The 27,389-nt window shown below is 36.5% G+C and overlaps 2 protein-coding genes across 3 annotated transcripts; both read left to right on the top strand.

Moving 5' to 3' along the window:
* Positions 1-6,622: 6,622 nt before the first annotated feature.
* Positions 6,623-7,892, top strand: LOC140853229 (uncharacterized). The gene is made up of 3 exons (XM_073247432.1): positions 6,623-7,186; positions 7,295-7,348; positions 7,595-7,892. Exons 1-3 carry the CDS (start codon positions 7,013-7,015, stop codon positions 7,712-7,714), a joined length of 348 nt encoding a protein of 115 aa, XP_073103533.1. The 5' UTR covers positions 6,623-7,012; the 3' UTR covers positions 7,715-7,892.
* An 8,237-nt stretch (positions 7,893-16,129) lies between these two features.
* Positions 16,130-26,509, top strand: LOC105056089 (nuclear transport factor 2). Of its 2 annotated transcripts, none has more exons than XM_073247430.1 (10): positions 16,130-16,288; positions 19,782-19,831; positions 19,915-20,052; positions 20,275-20,581; positions 20,662-20,897; positions 21,157-21,331; positions 21,430-21,551; positions 21,622-21,687; positions 23,834-23,897; positions 25,297-26,509. In XM_073247430.1, exons 2-10 carry the CDS (start codon positions 19,784-19,786, stop codon positions 25,578-25,580), a joined length of 1,440 nt encoding a protein of 479 aa, XP_073103531.1. In that variant the 5' UTR covers positions 16,130-16,288; positions 19,782-19,783; the 3' UTR covers positions 25,581-26,509. The 2 variants fall into 2 exon arrangements, with proteins under 2 accessions (XP_073103531.1, XP_073103532.1); XM_073247431.1 differs by having other exon boundaries at positions 16,137-16,288; positions 19,774-19,831.
* The last annotated feature ends 880 nt before the right edge of the window (positions 26,510-27,389 follow it).

Genomic DNA, 27,389 nt, shown 5'->3' with positions numbered 1-27,389 from the left:
AATCTGAAGAAAGCTTACAGTTGTGTCCGTATTGAGCCTTCAGAGATTGCAGCCAATCCAATAAAGGCTGCCAAAACAACAACGTATATTGCTCAAATAGCAACTCCTATGTAATAATAATCGAAAGGGAGTATATCCTGATGGTCTGGATATGAAGTCTGAAAGTGGCATCTGATCTTCTAACTCTCAATGGTGCTAGGGTGATGTACTCATCCATTGGATTCGCCCATATGATGGGGAGAAGACTGTCCATTCATCCAAATTCGATCCCGAATCGAACATTCTTCAGTGAAAATTGGAACTCTATGGTCATACCCAAAGAAGGTAGTTGCCCGAAGTCGCCTTCCTCTAACTCTCTTTTGGCCTATACCAAAAACAAAAATAACTCCTATGTAATAGTATTTACTCCTATATACTCAATTTTTTGAGTTGCTTGGCAGTGGATCCCCTGTAACCCTAGTTGTCGGAGGTTCCCACAATTTGTGTATGTGATAGACAAATAAAAATATAAATTAAATTCTTTTCCTATTAAAAACACCCACCCAAATTCAGCATGTTAGATGCACCTAAATTCCACAACCAATAAAAATGTATTGCGTAACCTGCATGTAAGAATTTCCTGCAACCACGGTTGTAGAGGTTCACTTGTTCTCTTATTTTTGAAAGGAAGAGTTTAACAATTATCTCCATTGTAAGTGGCATCTTTTGGCTGGACTTATAACTCTTTCAGCACAGCCTGCAGAACCATATTCAATTTCAAATCTTCATTTCTGAAGTTTCTCTCAACCCTTGTATCTTAAAAAGAGAAAAAGTTATCCTATCTACTTGTTCTCTGTGCCTGAATTTTGACTCAGGTTTTAAGCCTAATTTTACCAGTGAGCTTTATTTTATTTCATGCATACCACTGCGAATTTGATAAGCTCATCCTACAAAAATCCTCCTGTACATCAAATCAGAAATTAGACCCTTGTATGCAACAAGAGTTGAACAAAAAAAACCAAGAGGTGTTCACATCATAATTAAGAGGGTGTGGTCGGGACCTCATATATGCCTCCACATCATAATTAATTTAATCAAGATTTCTTGAATGACAATAATTTTCAACAGTATAGCAAGGTTTGAACTGAAGCCACGTTACTTGTGTCCATTAGTCTGAATTAAAACCCATGGTCTTGGCCGTGAGCGCGGCCGCGCGGTAGGTGGTTGGTCAACACTGCTAACATAATTTCCACTGAGACCTTGCACCTCTTTTATGTGCTTGACCACACTCATCTCTCTCTCTTTGAGTATGCCCCAAAGTTATTAAACCCGGCCCAGACTTTGATCTGGACAATACACCAAGTCAGTAGATCAACGATCCAACCGTCAGATCAATAGTTGAATCGGTGAGTCAAAGCATAAAGCATAAAATATAAAATTTAATAATCTGTTTATATCCAAAAATACAATAATAATCCTGATAATATATATTCCAATGCTGCAAGTATCAAAATACAGATGAAACACAATTATAATCCTATAAATATAAATAATTAGATTAAAATATTCATGAATATAAAAATTTAATGGCATGAAGTTATAAATTCATAATAACTACTTAACTAATAGTTTAAACTTATTTAATATTTCCATCGCATAATCCATGGTACCTCATACATTATATCCACAATAACATAAATCATAAAAAGCTTCATCAGATAATAAGCCATGAATTTATAAATTTTAGCAATTAACAAGCATGCATTATTCAACCACACAAACGAAGCTGGTAAAGATATATGAACCCAACCAACTGCTAACCTTATATCCAGAAACACCAAAATTTGATACAAGCTCAAATATATAATCCAACTTTAAAACATAACCATCCACATCTGCTAGCAAGATGAAAAATTTTAATAAACAAGTACACAATAATATATGATATCTCACTTCAATATCTTAAAAAAAAAAGTTAAAAGTGATAAACAAGTACACAACATAAAATTCAAGCTAATGGACTGAAATTTATGTCAATATTTGCAAAAACATCTTCTTGACTTGCAATATTTTCATCTCCTCCATCTTCTTTCCTATTGACATCATTTTCATCATTTTCACCATCATCACCATCCAAATCTTCTAAGTTCAATACATCTACAAAGTCACAAATTTAACAAAAAGTTAAAAAAAAAATCATATCTCATGAAATTGTAATGATATTTTATTCATAAATTACATAATAAAATAATTTGCTCATCATTATTATTATTTTTTTGAATAGAACATGATGCCAATTTACGATGAAAAGTTTTCAATTTCTCATTAGTTAACTCTGATGGCTCATCAACTAATACTCATGCATCATTATCACCAAACAATTCAAAGTCAATAGGATCATAGTTGCGACCCTTGAAATAAAACCTATATTTAATATTTGTTAGTTTAAAATTAAATAACAAGAAATAAATAAAAAAATTTGGATGTCATTCATAATAAAATTACTTTTGTTGTAGTCTCAAATTGTAGTGCACAAATACTAGATCATTAAGCCTTTGGTGCTCTAATCTATTTCTCTTTTTAGAATGAATATGTTCAAAGATGCTCTAATTTCTCTCGTACCCGGATGCATACAAGTTTGGCTTAAAACATAAATAGCTAACTTTTGCAAATTAGATGCACAACTTCATATGTGACCCACTATTCATCTAGATACAAAATAGTGTATTTGTTAAAATAGAATGTAATTGAAAAAACTTTATATCAATAAAAGCATAAGGACATAACTAAAGAACAAGCTTATTTGGAGCCAAGCGACTTCGATCATTTATAGCCGATGAGCATCCAAAGTCAGCTTCTGCATTTCTAAATAACCTCATCTCATTAGTTAAGTTACCCTGCATGGTTGGATTACCAAATGAATACATCTTTATGACATCTAAGAGTCCAGAAATACTACAAGGATGTTTATCCATAAGTTCTGAGTCATATTGAAAATAAAGATTCAACTAAAATCCAGCTGCATGAAGATTTTAATGTAATTGTAAATCCCATCGAGAATCAATTATCCTCAAATAAGGTTCAACTACAGCCTTTTTCTTTCTAAATCTTTTGATCACTTCATCTCTAGCTTAATGCATAGCATGATATAAGTAGCCCATTGAAGGTCTATCATCACTGTCAACAATCTTCAAAATTCGAATAAAGGCTCTGTTAGTTTAACAATGGTTGCACATTCATTCCAAAAAAGAGAGTTAAGCACATCATCGATAAGCTTTTTTCCTTTACAATCCTTAGCATAAGCTGAAGTTGTCCACTCTCTAGAAATCACCATTGCTCTTAATACAGTTTTTTTGGCCCAAAATACTTTGTAAAGCAATAAAATTGATAGCAAAATATGTGGGTGCCGGACAATTATCTTCTTTCCACTAGTAAATTTTCTCATCAAATATAAAGGATAATAATGATTATAAATGTATTTTGTGATACCTGTAGCATGGGCTACTGTGTTCTTAACTAAAACTAACTTACCAATGTCTTACATAATGAGATTAAGATAATGAACAGCACAAGGTGACCAAAAAAGAGTAGGAAAATCTTGTTCCAACTTCTTACCAGTAACAACATAATTTGCAGTATTATCAGTCACTACATAAATCATATTTTCAGAACCAATGGATATGATAATTTCTTTGAACAACTTGTATAACATATCAGTTGTCTTTGAGGTATCTGAAGCATCCATGCTCTTCAAAAATACGATCCCTCTAGGATAATAAACTAAAAAATTAATCAAAATTCTCTTACACTGATCTGTCCATCCATTAGCCATGATTGTGCATCATGTTTTCTTCTATGTGGCACGAAAGCTTTCAACATAGCTTTTCATCTCATCAACATTCTTGGTTAATAAATAATCACGAACAGAATAAAAGTTTGGAGCTTTGTAACTAGATCCCATATTAGCTATGGCATCTATCATGCACTGATAATACTTAGAGTTGGCAGTATTAAATAGCACACATGCATCTATCACCCATTTCGCTACTGTAAGATCACATTTTTCAACTGCTTCTTTATTTTGCAATAAACTTTTTATAGTTGGTTGAGCACTAGGAGTTGTTCTTGACATGAAATAATTTTAAATATTTCTAATTATTTTTTTCACTTTCTATATTTTTACTTTTTGCATTACCTGTAAAATTGTTTGATGAGCGAGGAATTTTTGTATGTCATCATCTTCATCCAATTGTCTATAATATACTTGTTCCTCATGTTCCTTATGCCTTGCACTAAAGGGATTGTAATCTTCATCCATTGTCTTTGCTTTTTTCTTCTTCTCACTAATAGCTTAAATATTTTGTATCATTTGATGGCGAATATCTGTTGGCACCTTGCGGCATGATTTTACTTCTCCTTTTACTCCTACAAGATGTTATTTGAAGCGATTGATCCCACCAGCAGCAAATACTTTCCACAATACAAACATGCCAACTTCATCCTTTTGGTATTACCACTAAGTTTTGAAGCTTTTCTATAATAATTCCATGCAAAATCACTTTTACTTCTAACTCCAGAAGATGAAGTATTACTTGTATCACCCATAGATGGCATACTCTCCTCAATAGAGGTCATTTTGATAATCTATAAAAAAAAATTAAATTGAGCTATAATTTATAATTTATAAGTTGAAGATAAATAATAGCATTAAATCATCAACAATTTCTCCCACTCCTATCAAAAAAAAAAATTTTCCATGATCCCATAGAGTGGGACTCACGGTCACGAACTCATGGATCACGAGCAGCAGTCCACTGCTTCACTATGACACAGCACTGTAGTAGCCATTAAAAAAAATTTTTTCCCTATGCCGTCCACGGCTTTCAACTCCCAATCCCACTAACGCCTAGATGGAGGAGGAGGCGAAGGGAATAGGGGGCTAAGTGGAGGGGGAGGAGGCGATCCCATTCGGAGGAGGAGGAGGAGGCGGAAGGGGGAGGGAGCTGAGCGGAGGAGGAGGCAAAAAGAGGATGTTCCGGATGGGAGAAGGAGGCAAAGGGGGTCAAGCGGAGGAGGAGGAGGCAGAAGGAAGATGTCTCGGATGGCAGCGGAGGAGGAGGCAGAAGGAAGATGTTCCGGATGGCAGAGGAGGAGGCGATGGGGAGAGGGGGTCGAGCGGAGGAGGAGGAGGCAGAGGGAGGTCTCGGACGAGGAGAGAGAGGCAGAGGGGGTCGAGCAAAGGAGGAGGAGGAGGAGGGAAGATGTCCCGGATGACGGAGGAGAAGGAGGCAGAGGGGGGAGGGGGCCGAGCGGAGGAGGAGGAGGAGGAGGCGGAGGGAGGTCCCGAACGGTAGAAGAGGCAGAGGGGGGATTGGGTCAAGCGGAGAAGGAGGAAGCGGAGGGAGGAGGTCGCGGATGGAGGAGAAGGAGGCGGAGGGGCCGATCTTGAGCCTATTCATCGGAGATTTGAAAAAAAAAGGATAAGCACCGCTGTTACTCACCGGAGGCTCCAGTCATCCTCGTTGGCTCATCCTCAGTCTCGGCTACTGCCATTTGCTTGATCCTCGTCCTTCACCGTCGTCGCTGCCGACTTGGTCACCGAGGAAGGAGAAGACGCCGATGGGGTTGGAACTCGGAAAGCCGGCATCGAGAAGTCAAAGCCCTAGGGGCGATCGAAAGATGAAGGATGAACAGTAATTTAAACGGATTTTCGCCTCAACTGGATTTTGTCGGGTTAAAGAGTTCGCGATCCAACCGGCCAGTTCGTCCGAATTTCACTGGATTTTAAACACAGCCGGTTCAATTAGGTAACCGGTCCAGTCCCATGGTCGGATCATCGGATTTTTAGTCCGACTGACCAGATCGAACCAGATTTAATAACTTTGGTATGCCCATTATATGTTTGTGGCTAGACTATTAACTCTTTAGTAAATAAAAAAAAATATACCCATCCTATTGCTCAATATATGCTGGTCGGACCAGATTTAATAACTTTAGTATGCCCATTATATGTTTGTGGCTAGACTATCAACTCTTTAGTAAATAAAAAAAAATATACCCATCCTATTGCTCAATATGGGCACGATCCCCTTTTTCCCCGACCATCCTTTATTCCCTCCTGACTTGGTTTTGAAAGATCCGCAAGGGGGAGGAAGGTGTAAAGAGATCAATAAGTGAAAACAGCATCTCGTAGCGAAAAGGTACATAAAGATTGCATTATTCCTTTTGCAGATTGCTTACAGCTTTTCCTTAGTGCATTGAATACCTTCGTTTACCGCCCCTACCATTTATTGCCCTTCGTTACTGTCCATTCCATTTGTGTGTGAGAGAGAGAGAGAGAGAGAGAGAGATGCATGCATGACTAGGGACTAGGGGGTGTGGTATTGCATGGGATAAAGGTTCCTGAGGAGCCCATTGGTCCAAATAAAGGCAACCCTTTACCTAACAAGCAAGTAGGTGCTGATGGGTTCTCTCGACAGAAACTTATCTTATCTAATCTACCTAAAAAGTAACAAGTAAGAAGGTGGCAATGCTCCAGATATCGCGCACCATTCACATATGCAACAATCCTGCGTGTATCATAGACTAGCTATCATCAAATGACTCCATGCCAATCCTGCAAACCATCCTATATTATCCAAATCCATGAACAAAATCAAAGGGTGAAATTATTAGGACGAGGTAGATTCATTTCTAATAATTTCTCCAATTGCAGGATGTTGCACCCTCACCTTGCTTTGGCCATCAGCCTATTTCAATTAGTGTTAAACAACGTGCATGTTTTATTTAAGAGAAAGGATTGTTTTGATGGATGACTGTGATTGCATTAATCATAATTATTTGGAATTGATTTGATGTATACGCTGGTTCTTTTATTTTTCTTTTTTTTTTTTTTGAAACAATTCTTTTATTTAAAAAAAAAAAAACAAAAATCACTGTTGGCTAGAATAAAGATGACCGCGAAGACGGAGGAAAGCCGGGTGATGGTAAGCCGAGGTGGGAGACGAAGACGGAGGCAGCGGCAGGGGAGCGGATGGCGGTGAGGAGATCAGCACGCCAAGGGGCGTCGCGGACGACGGAGGTGGCGGGCGAGGAGGCGGTTGCGGAGGGTGGCGTGGGAGTAGAGGGCGGCGAGGGTGCGAACTGGGTGGTGAGAGAGAGGGATACGTCGGAGAAGCAGTCACGCCGAGGAGAACAGGATACTCGGGTAAAATTCATGGTTTCGTTTTAATTGCAGGTTTGATTGGTTATTATTGTTTTAGTTATTTAGAGTTTGTCGTACCTGTACACTTAAATATATTTCTCTTTTTTCTAGCTGGGAGCTTGTATAAGTTTGCCTATATATATATATATGGAGGAACCAAATCAGGTATTGTAGTTTTGCTTTTGCAAGATTTTGGATTTGCTACATTATTCTTATTTGTGCTGCACATTTTGTTTGAAAGTTTGGAGTATTTCTTTTGATGCATGTCATCTGAGGCAGAGGCAGAGGGTTTTTTTTGTTTTTTATTTCCACTAGTTATGCTGACTCTGAATCTCTATTACCATCCAAAGATCTGCATCTATTTTTCTTTTTTTTCTTTTTTCATGAAATAAGATCTGTATCTATTTTCAGGATGGTCTCATCTCTCTCTTCTGCTATTGCAAAGGGTGGTGGAAAGGTTTAATTAATCATGAATATGTTCTATATTGGCTCGTGCTTGTGGGGTTTCTGCTGGGTGAATCAAATAGCTAGCTCTCTCCAGGTCATCTTTCTGCTTGAAACTTTTGGAGCATGTCTCTCCGAGTGTTTACAAAATATTTCATCCTGAAATAGAGGTGCAGCTTAATTTAATAATTGACATGCCTTTTTTGTAATTATCAGTTTCATGTTTTTGATTGATAAAGCTTGGAAAAAAAAAAAAAATTCTTGATCTTCTTCCATTTACATTACAAGTCTTTGTCCAGATATTGCATTGATTTCACTAAGACCTTCCTATGCTGCAGAGTTTTTTTTTTTTTTTTCCCCCTTCAAATTTAGGTTGCATTTTGTGTCATCCTGCATATTTTTGTAGGTTGCTTGATTTATCTTTTTCTTGTTCAGCATGCTTTAAAACTAGGTGAATTTGACATGCATAATGATCATCTCTGCTCAAACTGTAGTCTGAAATTTATGTGTGCTTCTTTTTCTTTGAATGTAATGTATACATATGCATATAGACACGCTTATGCACACATATATGTATGCGTATACACAGACGCGTGCATGCATAATAAGTAAATATATGTGTGAAACTCCACACAGATATCTCCATGTAGATGTCATTAAGTTTTTATTTTTCCTTCATGGAGATCTGTACGAACTGAACAATGGAAACCTGATCAGATTCAAAGCCGAATCGGATCAACCTGAGCCCCTCTCTCTCTCTCTCTCTCTAATATATTAATATATATATATATATATATATATATATATATATATATATATATATATATATATATAATTGTATCCTACTATCATATAAATTTTAGATCCGCAGCTTCCTTATAGATAGATTATTCAAATTGATGAATTAGGGCCCACTTAAATAAGTCGGTGAACCATAAAGAAAGCACCAAAATTTAAGATGATGTCTTGCATTGCTCAGGCTTTGATTAGGACTCGTTTGAAATGGAGTTTCATGTGGATTTTTCTTAGATTTTACCTTTTCTTGGTAGAGAATATCTTGACTAAAAAGTTAAAAATAATAGAATCCTACAAAAATATCCCAAAACATAATATGGATTGTACTCATATTTTCTTAATAAAAAAAGAAAAGGGATGTTTAGATCGCAGTTTGAAGTCAAAATAATTCACTTATTCTTTCTTCCCCATCAACTGTATCCCCGCTCACTAGAGAGAGAGAGAGAGAGAGTAGTGGTTTAGATTAGAAGAAACCAATAAGAACTAAAATTGTAGATGAGCAATATGCTCCAAAAAGATGGTGGAGATGCCACACAAAGTCTTAATCATCATATAGACATCCAATATTGCTCGAGTGGACATGCCAATGATGCCACCGTTTGACCAAAAATCCTCTAGAATGTTCCAATTTTTTTTTATTTTTTCACAATTTGGCTGTGTTTGACATTTGTTGGTAGGTTTATTTTTTCAAAATATTCTTTGAGGCCGATCTGGATGAAAACAAAAGATGCATGGTGTAGAAAAGCCTCTATGTTTGTTTAGCATGAATAGAAAAAGCAATCTTAAAATAACAAAAAATCTTATATGAACAATCTTCAAGAGCCAAGAACCGTTCGTTTGAGACATACAAGGGGTCTAGCACAAACATGTGGCTTTCAATCCTAACCATAGTTAGTGAAACACTAACCCTGGTTATTTAAAGTGTTTATCTTCTATGCCCATTTTTCTATTACCATCTATTTTAATGATTTTAATTGGTCCAGGTAACATTATTAGACCTCACCAGCCTCTATTCTAAGTTTCTAACACCTGGAAACAAAGTCTTTTCTCTCATCAAAAAATTAAAAAATAAAAACTAAAACAAGGTAACCGGGAGGATGACACTAATGCGGAAGTGGCTCCTCTTCAATAGCCACATCGTTGATCCATAGTCATCCTCCTTCAGCACCTACAACCTCTCCACCTTCATGGCATGCACACCCACCTCCTTGCCTCAACCTCACTTGCCACTTACGAAGACCTGACCTGCATCCATTTTGGTCCATGGTCATTTGGGATTGGATCAACCATTTGAGCCACCAACGTGCCCTCGGCACATGAGATTATGGAAAAAAACTTTCGATGGGAGTCATCTTTCTCCTCGAGTCTGACAAGAAGGGGGATTCTAGGATTCATTAAAACTTTATATCTCAGCCATAAAGGGCTCTCTCTCTTTGCTCTAGGCATCGGCCCTAATCCACTATCAATCATCGATGGAGCCTTTGCATTTCTTTTTGATTTTTTGTTGATTGTGTTTGGCGAGCTGCCACGGATTCAGTATCGGAAGCGAGGTAATCCATCCTAATCTCTCATCCATGGCCTTCTTCGAGTCTTTTGATTGTGGTTGATGACTTCATCATCTTGATTCGTGCCGAAAATCATCGGATTTGGTTGAAAAATTGACTATCCTATTTTGGTATTTTCTCTCTCCTATTTTTCCTTTCATTTCTTTTTCTATTGAACCAGCCGTCATTGCTGAACATGGACGCTTAAGCTGCTAAAGGCAGGAGCTACGAGGGTCATTACCATCGAGGGCTGCCACCGTGGAGTTGATTGGCCTAGAACCCTTCTCCTGTTTTTCTTTCTTTCCTATTTTTCTCCCATACCGCCATCAGTTGCCAGCTATGGCTCATCATCCGATCATTGCAGCTATTACTACTACCGAGGTTCACCACCATGGTAGTGGCTAGCCTAGAGTCCATCCCTTTCCCTTATTTTTCATGGACAAGAAGAAAATGAAAGAGAGAGAGAGGGGGGAAGGAAAAATTATTCTTGACCATCTTCCCTTTTCTCGCTCGTCTCTTTCTCTCTCTATGTGTTTAGTGGATCAATTATGGGTTCAAAGATGTTTTGTGAGTTTGTGGAGGGGTCTCAGACTGGTGTTATGTGATTAGAGATTCTAGACTAGCATTATGCAACCATCTATCTTGATCTTTAATAATTTTTTCATCAAGGATTCTGGACATTTATAATTATTCTGACAATGAAATCTGGCTTTGTAGGTGACAATTGTCTAGATAAGATGATGTTGAGTAAAATACTACCTTCAAGTTCGTTGACCCAGGGGAAGATTGGTGTTTGTAGTATTTGAGTTAATCATGAATAGAGATAAGGGTTCTTCAACACCATCATTTATATAACTATAGAAATTATATATATATATATATATATATATATTATATATATATATATATATATATATATATATATATATGTGTGTGTGTGTGTGTGTGTGTGTGTGTGTGTGTGTGTGTACCTACATAATTGTTGCATGTTTTGTATATAATGATATTTGTATTATGCGTTGATGAATTGATGTTGCATGATTTTGCAATTAATTTTTTCTTAATTATAGATATCATATTGAGTAAAAAAAATCATAATTTAACATAATTAATGGGGTGGGCGATATTTGGGCTAGTTGGTCATATAAAAAATATGATATATATACTGGATCATCCATGTATAACACATGGCGAATCAGTCGTAGGCTGAGATGTAATATTATGGTTACTAGCCATGACGGAAGCATGTGTGTTTGGCTTGTCACAGGTTGAAGCATGGCTGTAACTAGTACAGTGCTGAAATCAAATTAAGATGATAAATCATATTTAATTAAAAGATATCTGGACTAATCGATATGTGTGAAATATGATACTTGTGATGTTAGTTATGGGCTAAGATGAAGTTACCGGCCATGGACGAAAATATGATGTGTGTTTGATCTGGTATAAACTGGAGCGTGGGTGAGCCTAGTCCAGTATTAGAATGATAATGTTATCAAGATCGAAACTATGTTAACCAACTAATAATAAGTAATCTCACTAAATTATTGTTGAATAGAATTGCTGATTAGTGATATGTAATGTATTTAACAGAATTGTAATGATATTATTCAATTATCAAATTGATGATGGATGAGACTAGTCCAGTATAGGAATAATAATATTGTCAAGATCAAAACTGTGTTAATCAATTAATGAGAAGTAATCTTACTAAATTATTATTAAATATAATTACTAATTGGTGATATGTAATGTATTTAATAGAATTGTGATGATATTATTAAATTATCAAATTGATAATGCATGAATCTTATTATTTTTCTGTCAGTACTATTTACTAAAAGATATTTCATATTCATGTTAGTGTAAGTGTGAGAGATTTTTATTGGACTGTAAAATTTATAATCCTCCTTTTTCTTTTTAGAGTTATGGGATACATAGTTTTGAATGGGTTTGACCTGGAGTTCGAATAATGAAGTCATCTTGTAGACCTTACATGATCTCTTGGACTTCGCTTCAGAGTTTATACGGCCGTATCACGTGCATGGTCGATCTGGATGTAATATTCGAGGCATGATGCCACCATTTTCTTTAAGTTTACTTAAAAATCTAATAACACAAATTGACTTGAAAGTAGGTTGACTTGAGTCAACTCAAAGGCCCAATCAAATTCTCAATGAGTCATATACATGAAGACTTGATAATAAAATAACATAAGCCTATAAACTACTAATATTTAGTAGCATGCATATGACACATATATATAAAAAAGGGAAAATATTAAGATGTAGTAATATATTTCTCATGCAAAATAGTAGAAAATTGACCTCTCATTTCATTAACTAATAGAGCAAGAACAAGGACCATCTGGTCCGAGAAACCATAAGCAAATCTAAACTCTCAAGATAAAAGTACATGGATGATTGTATGACTCGTCTTATCCTAAATTACTTTTCACTTTGCAGGAGAACTCACAATGCTGGTATAGAGCTATATCAAGACAAGATCAACCTTCTCCACCCCATATCAAGAGACTGTCTGAGAGTAGAGGAGCTTTTTTATACCATTTAGTATTGTATGTATTACGAGAACATTAAAACCATAAGACCTAAACCCTAACCAGATTTCAGACCATGAAAACTTGATGTTAGCATAGGAAAGAGGAGAATAGCATGCAAAAAGAAAAAAATAACAATTTTCCTTGATTGAGTTGAGTTTGGGGTAGACAGTAAGGAGTTAGAGGCTTAGGACTTCAATATATGATAGCTGATTGTTGGGTTGGTCAGCGTCAAAGTGGTTGGAAATGGAATATTGGGCAGCTCTGGCAATAAGCAGAGGTCCTATGGTGGTCGGATTATTGGTGTTACCATCAAAGAGGTAGGATGGTATGGTGAGCAGAAAAAGCTCCCAAGATGATGGGAGATTGATTTTTTTTTTTTTAGATGGAGCATTGAATAAAAAGCTTCAGCCCATATCTCTTTAGTTTCTCAATAATATAGCAATTCTATATAATATATATTATGTTGAATAATATTGTGAAGTGTGAACTTTGAAAGCAACTTGTTAAATTATGGATGTATCTATTATTTAAGGCAAATTGGGTCAAATTAATTAAATCAAGTTATGAGTTACTCATCGAGTTAGTGAGTCAAACCCAATCTAAGACTCCAATATTTTTTTTTTTTTTTGAGATAACAGAACTCCAATTTTACATAAAGTAACTTTTATGCTAAGTAGGCCTGAAAATCTACTAATCCGAGTTGACTCGATCAGATTTTAAGTCAACTCAATGAATTTTCAACCATGGCTTCAAGCTCTCTCCCCCTATGCTCATCTCTATAATGCTTCTCTCCTTCTTCTCCAAGCTTTTGGCCTTTCTTTATTTGTGCCCATGCAGCCTTAGGCTATCAACTCCCTGCCCTTCCCTCTACCATATATATGCTCTTCTACATTCTTTCTCCAAATGTCATGCCCTCACCTCTATTCTGCCGAATTCATTCTTGACCGGCCCACAGCCATGAAATTAAGTTGCCATAAGCTCTAAGTGCAACAACTTCTTCTCTACATACTAAGTATTTGGTTAAATGTCGAATCCTTGCCTCCTGCATAACCATGGTCACCGTATACTATGACATTGCATCGAGAACTCATAGACATGTAGATCTACTCAATGGATAGGTTGGGCCAGGTTTCAGCTAAACTCAATCCAAGTTATCATCCGATACGATCTTTGGGTTTACTTTTCAGATCGAGCTCGTTATTTATCAACTTCGGACTTTTGAACCAGATTCTTAGGCTGCTTGCTACTTTTGTATATATATGTGTGTGTATTTTGGGGATCATGGGGTTGAAGGAGGAAGAGGAATAGGAGGAGGAGAGGGAGGTAAGGATAGGAGGGGAGGAGGAGGGAAGGGATCGATGCACAAGATTGGGACTTAAGGTGAAAGGAGGAGGAGGGGGTCAATGAGGGATTAGGATGTGTGTATGTGTTTGTTGGAGGAGGGGGTCAAATGAGGGAGGACAGATGTGGTGGGATTGGGAGAGGACGAGGAGGAGGAGAGGGAGGTGGGGGATGAGGGGAGAAGATCGGCAGGTGATGGAAACTCGAGGTTGGAGGATGAGGAGGGGGTTGGCAAGGGATTAGGATGGGAGGGGTCAAAGGAGAGAGGGGGCCATGGTGGGATTGGCAGAAGAGGAGGAGAAGGGGAAACGGAGGAGGGAGAAGGTTGGCAGGGGATTAAGATAGGAGGGGTTGATGGGGAAAGGGAGCCATCATGGGATTGAGGCAGGAGGAAGAAGAGGAGAGGGAGGGAGGAGAGGAGGGCAGGAAGAGGAGACAGAGGTGTTTGGGGAAGGGAGGAAATGGAGAGGGAGGTGCAGGGAGGAGAGAAGGGGATTGGGGTCATGGGCAAGGAGAGAGAATTGGAGAGGAGAGTGAGAATGAAAAAATAATTTTATATTATATTTTATATATTGTATTATATATAAAATCATGTTCAAGTCGGATCGATGTAAATCTGAGTCTAGCCTATTTAATAGGCGGGCTCAAATTTTAAATTTCTATAAGCTTAAAAATCTAGATCAAATCCGTTCAAAATAGTCCAAGCTCAAGCAAGCTAGATGGGCCATCAGAGATTTGAATAGTTTTATAAGAATAGCAGTGCAATAATGACTGTTTGACTAAGACAATGGAGATGAAGAACTCCTGCTTTTGTATCTCCATCTCCTTCTCTTCCAACACCCTCTATCTCTTACCATAAAGATACTACTCTAACTAGACTCTGGAAGAAGGGTTGGAATCAAGACAGTAAATCACTAATTTCCAATGATGATTGTAGGGGTCTTATAAGATTTTTTACTCTTGTAGGATTCAAGCATCTAGGATACTCTTTTTTGATATTTTCTCCCAAATATTGAAAGAGAGAAGGCTCTATTATCCCTTTCCAACTTGAATGATAGGGCTAAAAATTAACGTAATCGAACCAAGCAATAAGTTGTAATAGAGAACTAATGTAAAAAGAGTCATATAGAATCTAGATAGGATTCCTTAGGGTGTCTATACTTATTTTAGCAAATTTTTTGAACCTGGTTTATGGATTCTCTTTGTTAAAGCAAAAATAACACCAAATATATCCTTAATAAGTCCCAAGGTTGTTTGCTATAAAAACCATCCACACGTGGCTCGTTTTGGTTCTTCATGTGAATGGAGCATGATTCATAGCTTAACGGTTATGTATTTGGTATAACACATGCAACATATTGAGCTACATAGAAATTCTTATGCATAACGGCTATTTGGAACCTTATTTTTATTCAAGTTTTGGCCCTTTGTTATGTCACGAGTAAAATCATATTGAGGCTTTTAATACTAACATTATAGGTAGTTTCTGTTGGCAACAAAGACCAAATTACTCAGAGATTGCTCTAGCTGAGCTAGAATAATTTTTTTTCAAAAAATATTAATATCTTAATAAATATATAATCACCAAGATAGTAAAATATCAACTAATATAGTAAAAGTAGGGTCAAGATTTACTTGAATTAGTTCAAATTAATAAGCAGAAACCCAATTGCGAAACAAGGAAAAGATTAAAGAAATGACAATAAATTATTTAAGATGTATAATATATCCAATAGTATTTGATATTTTATATAAATAAAATTGATGAGATCATGATGCAATATAGATCACTAATATTTTAATTGAAGAAAAATCCATATACATATCCAAAAGTACAAAAACATAATGAAATGAAAAAGTATATTGATATGCATCAAGCCAAATGAAAATTCTTTTGCAACTTAGAAATATAAAATTTTGAAGAGCATTATTCAGATAAGTAGTTATACATACCAAATAATTATAAAATTTGACCATATCGAATTTACCAAATAGTTTGATTTTAAATTAAAAATAATATATATATATATATATATATATATATATATATATAAATATTTCATCAATGAAAAAGGATTTCTTATGACTTGAATTATAGAAGATTTTTTTTTTTTTTAATGGGAATTGCTTCCCTCATGGACAATTTTTCTCTTTAAGGTGTGTCATGTGTGTTAACAATATAGACAATCTGTGTGCAAGACTCGCACGGAAACCCACTTCATGGTAAACCCAAAACCCCGAGGGTCGCAACCACGCCTCCCCTTTTAAAAGCTCTCCCTGCGGCGCTCTCTCTACTCTCACTCGCCTACCCTTCTCACTCTCTCTCTCTCTCTTGGAGGTCTCTTCTTATCTCTCGATTTGAGGGCTCCGATCGAAGCGGAGCTCCACCTCCCCTCGCGCCACCGCCGCCTCCCGGCGAAAGTAAGCTTCCTCTCCTCTCTCTCCGATTCGTACATTTGCTCCCATTCTTCGGTTCCGATGAGGTCTCCTCCTCCTTCCCGAAATCTTCGTTTCCCCCTTTTTTGCGCATGGGTTTTTCGTTTCTGTTCGATCTGCTTCCACAAGAAAGCTCAAAGTCGTTTTTTTTCTTGTCCTTTTTGTACTCTTGTTGCTAGAAAGACGGCCTTCGAGTAGTGCTAATTTTCTTCAGGATATTTGTTCCTCTGGTTGCCTGTATTTGATTGATCTCTCTTAATTTGTTTATTTACGATGTAGTTATGTATGCTTTTGAGTGAGGTTTAAGCTAGGCAGCTGAGATTCTTAGGTTTGGGGCTCATCTTGCTTTTCTTGTGTGCCTTCTCGTGTATTAGGGTTTTGGTGCCCTCTCGAGGTTCTTTTGGTGTATTGGAGGGTTTAGTTTTGGCTGACCTTCTCGTGTATTAGCGTTTTGGTGCCCTCTCGAGGTTCTGTTGGTGTATTGGAGGGTTTAGTTTTTGCTGGGTGATGACGAATGTGATTCGTGGTTTGGGTTTAATTGTTGGTAAGGTTGGTTGCGAATTTCCTCTTACATGGCGTTTGAGCGAGGGATTCTCATATTATTAAAATATGACCTTTGAGCAGGCTTTCCTTTAGGCATTCGGTTACTTTTTTTGCTTGTTCGGTCGACTTGTTCTTGTTATATTTTTATATTTTCCGTGTATTTTTCTTCGCGGGAAGGTTTAACTTTAATCCTGGCAGTTAGAAAATTTAGCTTTTGTGTTTTACTGTCTTGTTGTCTGCTTGCTAGTTTTTTGTATTAGGGTTGCAATTCTCCGCGTTTTTCAGCACCCTGGATTTTGAAGAATGTGATTCATCATCTGGGTTTAATTCTTTTTTGTCACTAATAGTTTGTACATTGTTAGCTCTACGGAGGAACCAAATCAGTCTCTGGAGAATTGGATTTTGCTACATTACTCTTGTTCATTGCCCCACTTTGTGTTTACGTCTTTTATTGTGTTATGAGATAAAAATAACGGATAAGTTTTGTGTTATCAGATTGAATTCTTTGTCCCTGGAACTTTGTATTTCTTTTCATGCACTGATCATATGTGATAGAGGAATTTCTTTTGTAAGTTGTGCTGATGCTAATTTTATTTGCTAAATCCAGAGGATTTGGGTCTGCTTTCAGGGCTTTAGGGTTTTATGTTCTGAATTCATTTTTCTAGTGGGAAGGGTGGTGGTGCGTTGACGCTTGAAGATATTATATATTGCTGGAGTTTTTTTATGCTTATGCTTTTGAAGCTGTTGAATAGCTTATAGGGGTGCCTGCTACATAAACAACTAGTTGTCTCGGAGCATCTCTCTGTTTGAAGGTTTTTCTGTCTGTCTCACAGAGTGTCCTGCAACATGTGGATAGTTGCAGTTTTATTTTATAATTGACTTATGCCTTTTCTAATAGCTTTCATGTCTTTGATTGCTAAAGGTTGGGAAAGCATTTTGATTTTTGATCTTGCTTATGTGATAACATAGATGAATATTCTGCCAAATATTGCAGTGTTTCTAGTGGGATCTTACAGCACTGCAGAAGTTCATATTTGTAAATTGCATCTTCTTTTTGAGTTTAACTTTGTAGTGAATTTCAACCTGCATGCTTCTAAGATTCCCACTTTTCTCTTACTTTTTATTCAGCTTCCTTTGAAACTAAAGCTGGATCTTGACATCCTGATGTGCATTTCATTGCTTAATCTGTGGTCTGGAATTGTTTTTAGTATCTTTCTTTTATCTATATGTACAAGCAAATATACATACATTTATACGTACATATGTATGTATTATGCATGTACATGAACATATGCATGTGCATGCATAGATGTATGCATATGTATGTATATACATATGTATGCATGTATAAGAATATATGCATGTCCATGCATGGATATAAGCATTTAAGCAAATATGCTTATGTCTGTATTAATGTCCATGTATCTGTGTGTGCTGGAAAACAAATAGTTGTTTGCTTATGTCTTTGCATATGCATGTCTGTATACATTTGCCTTTGCACCAAATATTTGATTCTAATAATGAGGGTGTCCTAGTACTTCTTCAGGATCCTTTTTAAATTTTTCTAAAAGGAACTCCTTTTTCTGGTTCCTTTTAGACTCATTTGGTTCACGGGAAGTAGAGGGAGGAAGAGGCAATTCATGGGAATTAGAGAGGGGGCTTCTTGTTTGGTTGGAGTTTTAAAAGGATAGGGAATGAAGAAAGCTCTTCCCATGGAAAATCACTTTCCACATTTCATAAGTAGTGGAAACCCATGGAGGAGGTTGGTTGTGGAACTTTCCATAGGATGAAAAATGGTGATGCTTTTTTCTTTCACAAAATATCCTTTTAAGATCTACGGCTAAGATTTTGTAAAATATCATGGATGGTTGGGATGAAATACCGAATAATGATAATATAATATTATGCTAATATTATCCTAATATTTATATGAATATAATATAATATTAATATTAATATTAATATTATAATGCTTACTGTATTTTAATATTTATACTAATATAATATTTTTATTAATATTAATATAGTATTTATATTAATATAACATTATATACAATATTATATTATTAATATATTAATAAATTTATTATATTAAAATATTAATATTGTATTAACATAATATAATATATATTAGTATTATATTAATACAATAAATTATTACGATCTATGTTATAATATATTAATATTATTTTTATATTAATATAAATATAATATTATTATTTATATAAAATTTAGGAGCAAAAATGTATGGTCTTATATTTATTAAGGGCATAATAAGTATTCTACATAGTTTTCTCAAGAAAATAGGTGTTCAACCAAACATAAGCGACTCTTCAATAAGTCATTTTCGTATGGTCAACCGAACATATCAAAATTTCATTTTCAAGAAATAACTCTCTAGGAAGAACTTCTTGGAAAGTTACTTTCCAGGAAGAACTTCTTGGAAAGTTACTTTCCAAGAAGAAAAGTTCTTTCCACGAACCAAACGAGTCCTATGTGTCATCTAATCTGTAGCGGCTCTCTCTTTTTCTTCCGTAATTATATTGATTGCATAAAATTTTGTTTGTTTGCGTCATAAATTTTGAGTTCCTTTTCTGTCATTTGATATGCGGTATCTCTCTCTTTTTCTTCTCTCGATTCTATTGACTACAGAATAGTTTAGTTGTTTCCTTACAATTAACTTCCATGTGCATGTAAATGTTTTCGTTGTTAGCGAGGTTCTATTATCAGAGTATCCTCTACTTCTCTAGAACCTTTTTCTTTATTGATGTTTTTAAGGAACTGTTCTTGTTTCTTCTTGCAGCATTTTATTCATTTAGTTTTATTGACTGCATAGTGAATTGTTCTTTCTTCACGTGTGTGCTATCTTGTTTGTTGGTGAGGTGGTCTTAATTGATGTTTCTTATGGAACCTAACTAATGCAAAAGTCATACAGGCATGGCATTGCCAACTGCAACTCTTGCTCCTCTGCCAAGTCCACAAGTGGTACAGATTTATTCCTTCACTATTGTTTCTCATAGTTTTTATTTGTTCTGCCATGTGCCTAATATGTTGTATTGCTTCTACAGATTGGTAGTGCCTTTGTTCACCAGTATTACCACATTCTTCATCAAACACCAGAACAAGTTTATAGGTTTTATCAGGATTCAAGCGTTCTTAGTCGCCCAGATTCTGATGGCATGATGACTTCCGTAACAACATTGCAAGTATGTTTCAAAACAATGCAAAACATACTCTTCTTTTTTGATGATTTTAAGATTCTAAAAGTGATTTTGATTTTTTTTTTTAAAAAAAAACTCTCAACTTACAGACTTCCTTGCTTTGTTTTCCTTTGTTTATAACAAGTGACATATTTCTATCTGTTCTTGTGTTATTTGTTTTCCATCATGCAATTAAGCTAAGATGGATATTCTTTTATGCTGTTTTAGGCTATCAATGACAAGATCATGTCATTGAACTTCAAAGACTGCTTTACTAAGATAGAGACTGTAGATTCTCAGATGTCCTACAAGAATGGTGTGTTCATCGTTGTTACTGGATCCTTGACTGGGCTTGATAACGTTTGGCAGAAATTTGCCCAGTCATTCTTTCTTGCCCCACAGGAAAATGGAGGTTATTTTGTCCTAAACGATGTGTTTAGATTTGTGAATGAAAAGCAACCAGCTGAAATTAATCAGATGTTACCTAATGGTACCAGCAATGATGCCGCTAAAGCCCCACTAACCGCTGAACCAGGTACATGGGATTTTCTGTATAACTTCTTCTAATTAAGTCCTTTTTTGGACTATTCTAACTATTTCACCTCACATTTTCAGAACCAGCTTCAGTTCAGGAGCATCATGTAGTGGGTCTCGCAACTCCTCAGTCAGAGGGGACTGCTGACGATGACGAGGAAGTTTTTAACCCATCAGAGAATGGTGGTTCAGAAGTTGAAGATGAGGTTGCTGTGGAACCACCAGTCCATGAGAGTCAAAGTGATGCACGACCGGTTTCTGAGACTACTGCTTCCATGGCTCAGGAGGATGCACCTAAGAAGTCTTATGCATCAATTGTGAGCATTTATCTTTGCCATGAACACTAACTTATATGTGCAGAAATAATAAATGATCTGTAATTTTACTACTGGTAGTGTTTGCTGACATTTTTCTTGTGCATAGTTGAAAATTTTGCTTCCTACCATTATCATGGAAAGCTCTTTAGGCAATTATTCCTTTGCAAAACTTGAAATTTTAACATTTTTATTTGATGCTTCTGAAAGTTATTGTACTATATTTATATTTTTCTTTTACCTAATTTTAATAAACTGGCAGGTCAAGGTTATGAAGGGAAACCCATCACCAAAACCGGTATATGTCCCTACTACTAAGACAAAACCAGCTCCTGCTAGCCCTGAGAAACCTGCAGCTGCGTCCACAGTGCCTGTTCATGCTCCTGAAACTCCAATTCCTAATAGCAAAGCTATCCCTGAGAAGAACTCTCATGAAGGTGTGCTCAGCATTTTGCTGTGAGAAGTTTATTGTCCTAAAATTACTCCCTTCTTACATTTATTTTTCTCTAATTACTAGACTTTTCTCACTCTGCAGTGGAGGGTCATTCCATCTATATCCGCAACTTGCCTTTGAATGCAACGGCCGAACAAGTTGAGGATGAGTTTAAGAAATTCGGACCTATTAAGCCTGGTGGTGTCCAAGTTAGAAGCCATAAGGTTGCTAGATCTTGTTGTGATTTCGCTTCGTCTTTGTTTCAGTTGATTCACAACCTCCTTGATCTTACAGATTGAGCGCTTTTGTTTTGGCTTTGTTGAGTTTGAGTCACTAAAATCCATGCAAGATGCAATCGAGGTATGTAGACCTTCTGATTCAGTTCCAAAAGTTGAACTATTCTCAAGTATGTTTTTGATGAGAGATTAAGATTACTTAAAGTGTACTAAACTTTAAAAAGAAATAGGTAACTTCAGTGCAAATCATCTCAGATATATCTCTTTATGGAGGGTTACAGATTTCTTGCATGGGCTCATGATAGGCCTTAAAATAAGTTTCTTTGACTGATTTTAGGACTTCTTTTTGGTAACTGAGCCTTAACAGCTGGATATGTAGCCCCCTAGTAGGCCCTACTAGGTCACTTGGTCCAACCAAAATTAGTTCATGGAGCTTCCATGTCAGAAACCCCCCCAATAGTTCCATAACTGAAACAACTTTATGACTTGATCGCAGTAGTTCTTGGATTTTTTAGATGTGCTTCCATTTTCATGTTGCATCAAATGGAATTCGTAAGCTTGTACACTTCTGCTTTGCATAGTGAAGTAACTGTTTAAAGCAAAAAATTAACGGCAACATCTTTTTCAATTTAGGGCATCATTTATATATTATAGGCCATTCTTCAATGTCAATGCTTGTACAACAAGTGGTTATTGTTTCAATGGTTCAGAATAGATCTGACTTTATGTAAATGATTAGTATTCTTACCTAGTTAAACCTTTGTGTTTCTTATGAAAAGGTAAGGTTAAGCAGATATAATCTTGATTTATTTAAAACAAAACCTACATAATTGCTACTGCATCAACATCTTTCACCCTTTCTTTTTGATGGTATTAATAGCTCAAATGTCAATTTCCTCTCTTTGCATTTGTAATTTATCATTGTTATTCCAATAATATTGCTTCAGAACAGCGTAGGATAATTTGCAATTGCAACTGACTCCAGACCACTGACGACTATTTGACTTTCAAGTTTATAAGGGAGTAATGTGAAGCTCAAAAATAAAGTCTTGTTATTCTTTCATCTATAATCCATAATTGACAGGAAACTGTCTCATTAAGTAGGAAGCAACTGGATTTCTACTTAATCTATTCTACTATGCAACACAATCTCTGATTAGGAGTGCATTAATGAAGTGCTCTGCCCTCCATCGTTTCTCATGTGTGATTATCCTACATTAAAGTAAGAAGTAACCAGATTTATTTGACATTGAAATCTAGTAAACCTGATTTGTTCTGCATTGATTGTGCCATCGAAGAATAATAGCTAATGAAGTTCTACCAGTTGTTCCATCCTCGATGTGTTAAAATATTATTTGTAATTTATTTATTGTGTTTGTGTAAGTGTTATTTCTTAACTTCTGGTTACATTTTGGATAACAAATCTTATTGCATTTAAAAAGATGTAAAGAGTGAGAACTTGTTTCACCCTTTTGTTGCCATGTCACCATTCTTTTCTGTATCATTTACAATTTCTTATGAGTCCTCACCAATCGCTGATGTGGATGCTTTCAACATTGTTTTATTTGGTGGATTCCACCAACTTGCCCTTGACGATTGTTTTGCTTTAGTTTTTTTATCATCGCCTTTAAAATTCTTTTCCTCTTTCTTTTTCATGAAGATTCTATATCTTCTGAGCATTTTATGTATTTGTTGAAATAGGTAGTACTTTCACTAATTCCATATCCTTACAATGTAACAATGGTTTCGAATATTATTAATTGCAAGAGTGATGGCTATAAACCGAAACTGCTATTTCAGGTTTTACCAAAAATCTATTTTTGGAAATAAGGTAGGCTCCTAGTTTGTTGCTTTCAAGATGATTATTCAGGTTACTCTCAGATCAAATTGTGTTGCTACCAATATTTTTGTTTTTCTCGTTATCATTTACTCTTCAATGGTGTACATCATTTTATTTTCACCTATGTGTCAAAATGCTAAACATGTTTGAAACATCTTTTCTGATCTAATATTGATATCCTTGCTGTCTTATCATCATCTTTTATTCATTAAATCCAGTTATAGGTTTTTGTTATCATAAGTTTGTTTTTGTGTGTGTGTGTGTGTGTGTGTGTGTGTGTGTCTACACACACACACACACACACACACATATATGTAACACACACACACACACACACACACATATATACATACATACTGTGTGTTTGTGTGCATATTAAGTTGCAGATATATGTATAGCTCATCACAGTTTCCTTTTTTCAAATTTTTAGGCATCCCCAGTCATGATTGGAGGGCGTCAAGCTTTTGTTGAGGAGAAGAGAACCACAACACGAGGCAAGTATCATTCTTGCTCCTCTTATTTACTGGAGTATATTTTGCAGGAATTTTTGTTATGATATTGGGAACTTAGTGACTTGGTGTGGCTCCAAGATTATTCAATTGTAATATATGATATCATGGGAATTTAGAATCTGTTGAGTATTCATTGAAATTCATAAGCATGAAGTTGTATGCTGTATGTTTTTTATGTTTTGCTCGTGGTTTGTCTTGAATGGTCTAAATGGGCACGGGGCATTGTCAATTGTAACTGTTATGGCTTGGTTATCTCTTAACCATTCAAAATATTTGATATGGCATTTTGTTGTTCATGGTTTGAGATTGTCATATTCCCCCACCTTCACACCCCCCCACCCCCCAAAAAAAAAAACAACACCCCACAACCAAAAAAAAAAAAAAGTTCCACAAGTCTGATCATCCTATCCCATAAAACCATATTTATAAATTACAATTCGCAGAGGCTGTGTGAATCCTTCATGATTTTTGCTCATCAAGGACCTTTCCCTCAGTCCATGCATGTTTTCCTTTCTCTCCCCTAAAAAAGAATTACTTTGACACAATGTATAAAAGTCCTTAGGTATTGTCTCCTCTTTCCTGATCATTGATACCATGCCAAGCAGCTTCCATTCTTAGTTTAGTCTGATGTCTTTAGTTGCGTACACCCACAAGAATATCAATTTACCTTTTCTCACGTTATCTTCAATATGACACTTGGACCTTAAAAATGGTTTTCACAGATGTCTAATTTTCAACCCATTTGTAATGTTATTAAACATCAATTGTGGCCGCACATCATTTTGTATTTTTCTTGAATTTCTCAGGCAGTAACTTTAGCCAAGTTCAATCGCTCTCCAAACTAAAGTTGCATAATATTATCAGCTTGTTATTATATGAGGTGGACTTGGCTACACTAAAGTAGATCTCCACTTAGACATAGTCAAGTTTATATTTGACAATAGAAGTCCTACATTGATAATCGAAGTTGTAGGATGTGATCTACTATCTTTAAACTGCTTAGGCACCAAAAATCATGTAATTTGGAAACCCTTAGCCTATGCATCACGTAATCATATATATATATATATATATATATAGTTTCATGTTATTTAGACAGTCCTTTTTGTTTTTACCACTTGATGCATAGGCTAAGCATCTGCAAATCACATGATTTTTGCTATACAAGCAATTTAGAGATAGTAAATCACGTGCAACGGCTCGTTCATTGATGTGGATCCCTTCTCATCCAATCTAAATCTGACCGGATCAGAGTGAAGATTCACTCAAATGTAGCCCAGTCTAGCTTGTTATTGCATCATATCAATAGACCACTAGTTTATATAATTCCACAGACATATCGGACTAGCTTGACTGATGCTAATGCTTTTGCTATCTGCAGTTGTTAATGGTGTTGTTACCAATGGTGGCAATGGTAATGGTGGGAGAGGGCGCTTCCAATCAGGAAGGGGCAGTTTTCGAAATGACAATTTTAGGGGACGTGGAGGTTTTGGGGGCAACATGGGCTACAGGAGGAGTGAATTTAGGAACCGAGGTGAGTACACGGGCCGGGGTCGTGGCCAAGCAGCCCGTGTTGGCGATGTTTATCAGCAGCGGGTCTTTCAGAATGGGAATGGTAGGGTTGGCCGCCCCAATGGGCTGAAGCAAACTGCAGTTCCTGCATGAAAGTTTTGAATGAAGGGAAACCTTGGTGAGGATCAGAACTGATGACCTTTTTCCTTTTTAACAGATTAGTGGTTTGGTCTTCAACGAGGAATGTGATATATGATTACAAACCATGCCAAGGAAATCATTTTTGACTTGGATGTTACAACTGTGGGTAACAATTCCTTTTTTTTAATTAGTTCATCCTGTATTCTTTTCTGAGTTGGATTTAGGTCAAGTGCCAAGCTTATATATGGTTGAATTTGGGGTGAAGTATAGATTCTGAAGCTCAAACCAGCTGCTGCCAAATTAGTACTCTGAATTAGCTTATCCTGTGGGGCTTGAAAGAAAATCTCAGATGATTTTACGAGCACAATTACCTCAAAAATTTTGCTCATTTTACCAGTTTAACTTGGGAAATGTGAAAGCCTAACAGGCAAAAGTTGACATGTCCACTCTTATGTATATATTGCACTTTTTACCTTAATTGTGTTGTACTTCCCCCCACATATTTTTGGATAATTTGGTTGAATTGTTAATGAAGCAACAGGCTTGCTAGGTGAGTAATTTCTAGCTGTAGGTTCTGAATAATTTCAATTTATCGTGTGGCATGGAACGTGTGCTGCTGTGACTCCATCCAAGTAGATTCCCTGTATTATCTTTACAGGCACTGGAGTGAGTTGCCTTGTGTAGAAGCACTCTGCAGTGGAGAAAGAAAGCTCGTTCTGCCTAAATTCCATATTCTTTGGTAAACTAAGATCTTTGGGTTATGAATCTTATTGTAATGATGATTTGTTCAGTATTCCACCAGTATTGTGGAAAGGTTATTGACGACCGGTTAGCCAGTGTTGTTGAGGAAGACAATTGACTAGAAATAGTGTGCCCTTTTGCTCGGTTAGCTTGTAATTTTGCTTTGCTGATACTTTTGTGACATAACATTGTCATAGGCCTCTCCTTGTGCTTGCAACGTTTTCCAGAAATGAACTCGTGATTTGTGGGTTAACTTTTGGCTCGCTTCGGGTATATATCTTGGTTTGATTCCAATTTCTTTCCCTTTGCCAAGAGGCTTATGTTTCAAGTTCCATCCAGTCTCCCGTGCTTGGTTGTGAAGTTCAGTGATTAATCTGCCATTTATTTTTGGAGTTCTTGCTTGCCATAGTCCTCCCTGTGAATTTGGCTCAATTACTGGTTGGAGGCTTCACAGACCCGAGTGTATGAAGGTGGAGCTCAGGATTAGGGAGAGATTGGAGGGGTGGAAATTTAGGTTTTTATCCATGATGGGTAGAGTTATTTTGCTGAGATTAGATCTTGGCTCCACATCGGTCTATCTCCTGGCTAACACTATTTTGTTGAAGCCTTCTCTCAAGGTTGGAATGGACAATTAGGAGCTTCATTTGGCAATTGCACTAGGGGGGAGGGGTCCACTTGGTGGGTTGGGGTGTCGTTTACCAGCCACTTCACGGTGGGGGTTGGGCATTTGGTCTCTTTCAGTTATGTGACAGATCATGATCATCAGACGTGCATCAAATTTTTGCTCGAACTGAAAGCCTTTGGAGCTCTATGATGAGGGCTAGATAGTATCTTTGAATATCCGGTGTTTAGGTCGAGACCATCTAAGGCAATTCATTCATGTGGCGAAAGATTTATGCTAGTACTTCGGATGTGATGTTCAGGTCCAAGCCATCCGAAGCAACTCATTCATGTGGCGGGAGATTTATGCTAGTACTTCAGATGTGCTATCCAACACCAGATGGGTAATTAGTGATGGACGCTCTATGGATCTCTTGGAAGCTGTGTGGTTTGAGGACACCTCTCTGTGGAGATAGCCGA

The sequence above is a fragment of the Elaeis guineensis genome, chromosome 13 (assembly GCF_000442705.2).
Source record: "Elaeis guineensis isolate ETL-2024a chromosome 13, EG11, whole genome shotgun sequence".
NCBI lineage: Eukaryota > Viridiplantae > Streptophyta > Magnoliopsida > Arecales > Arecaceae > Elaeis > Elaeis guineensis.
This window is presented reverse-complemented; position numbering and strand designations above follow the sequence as displayed.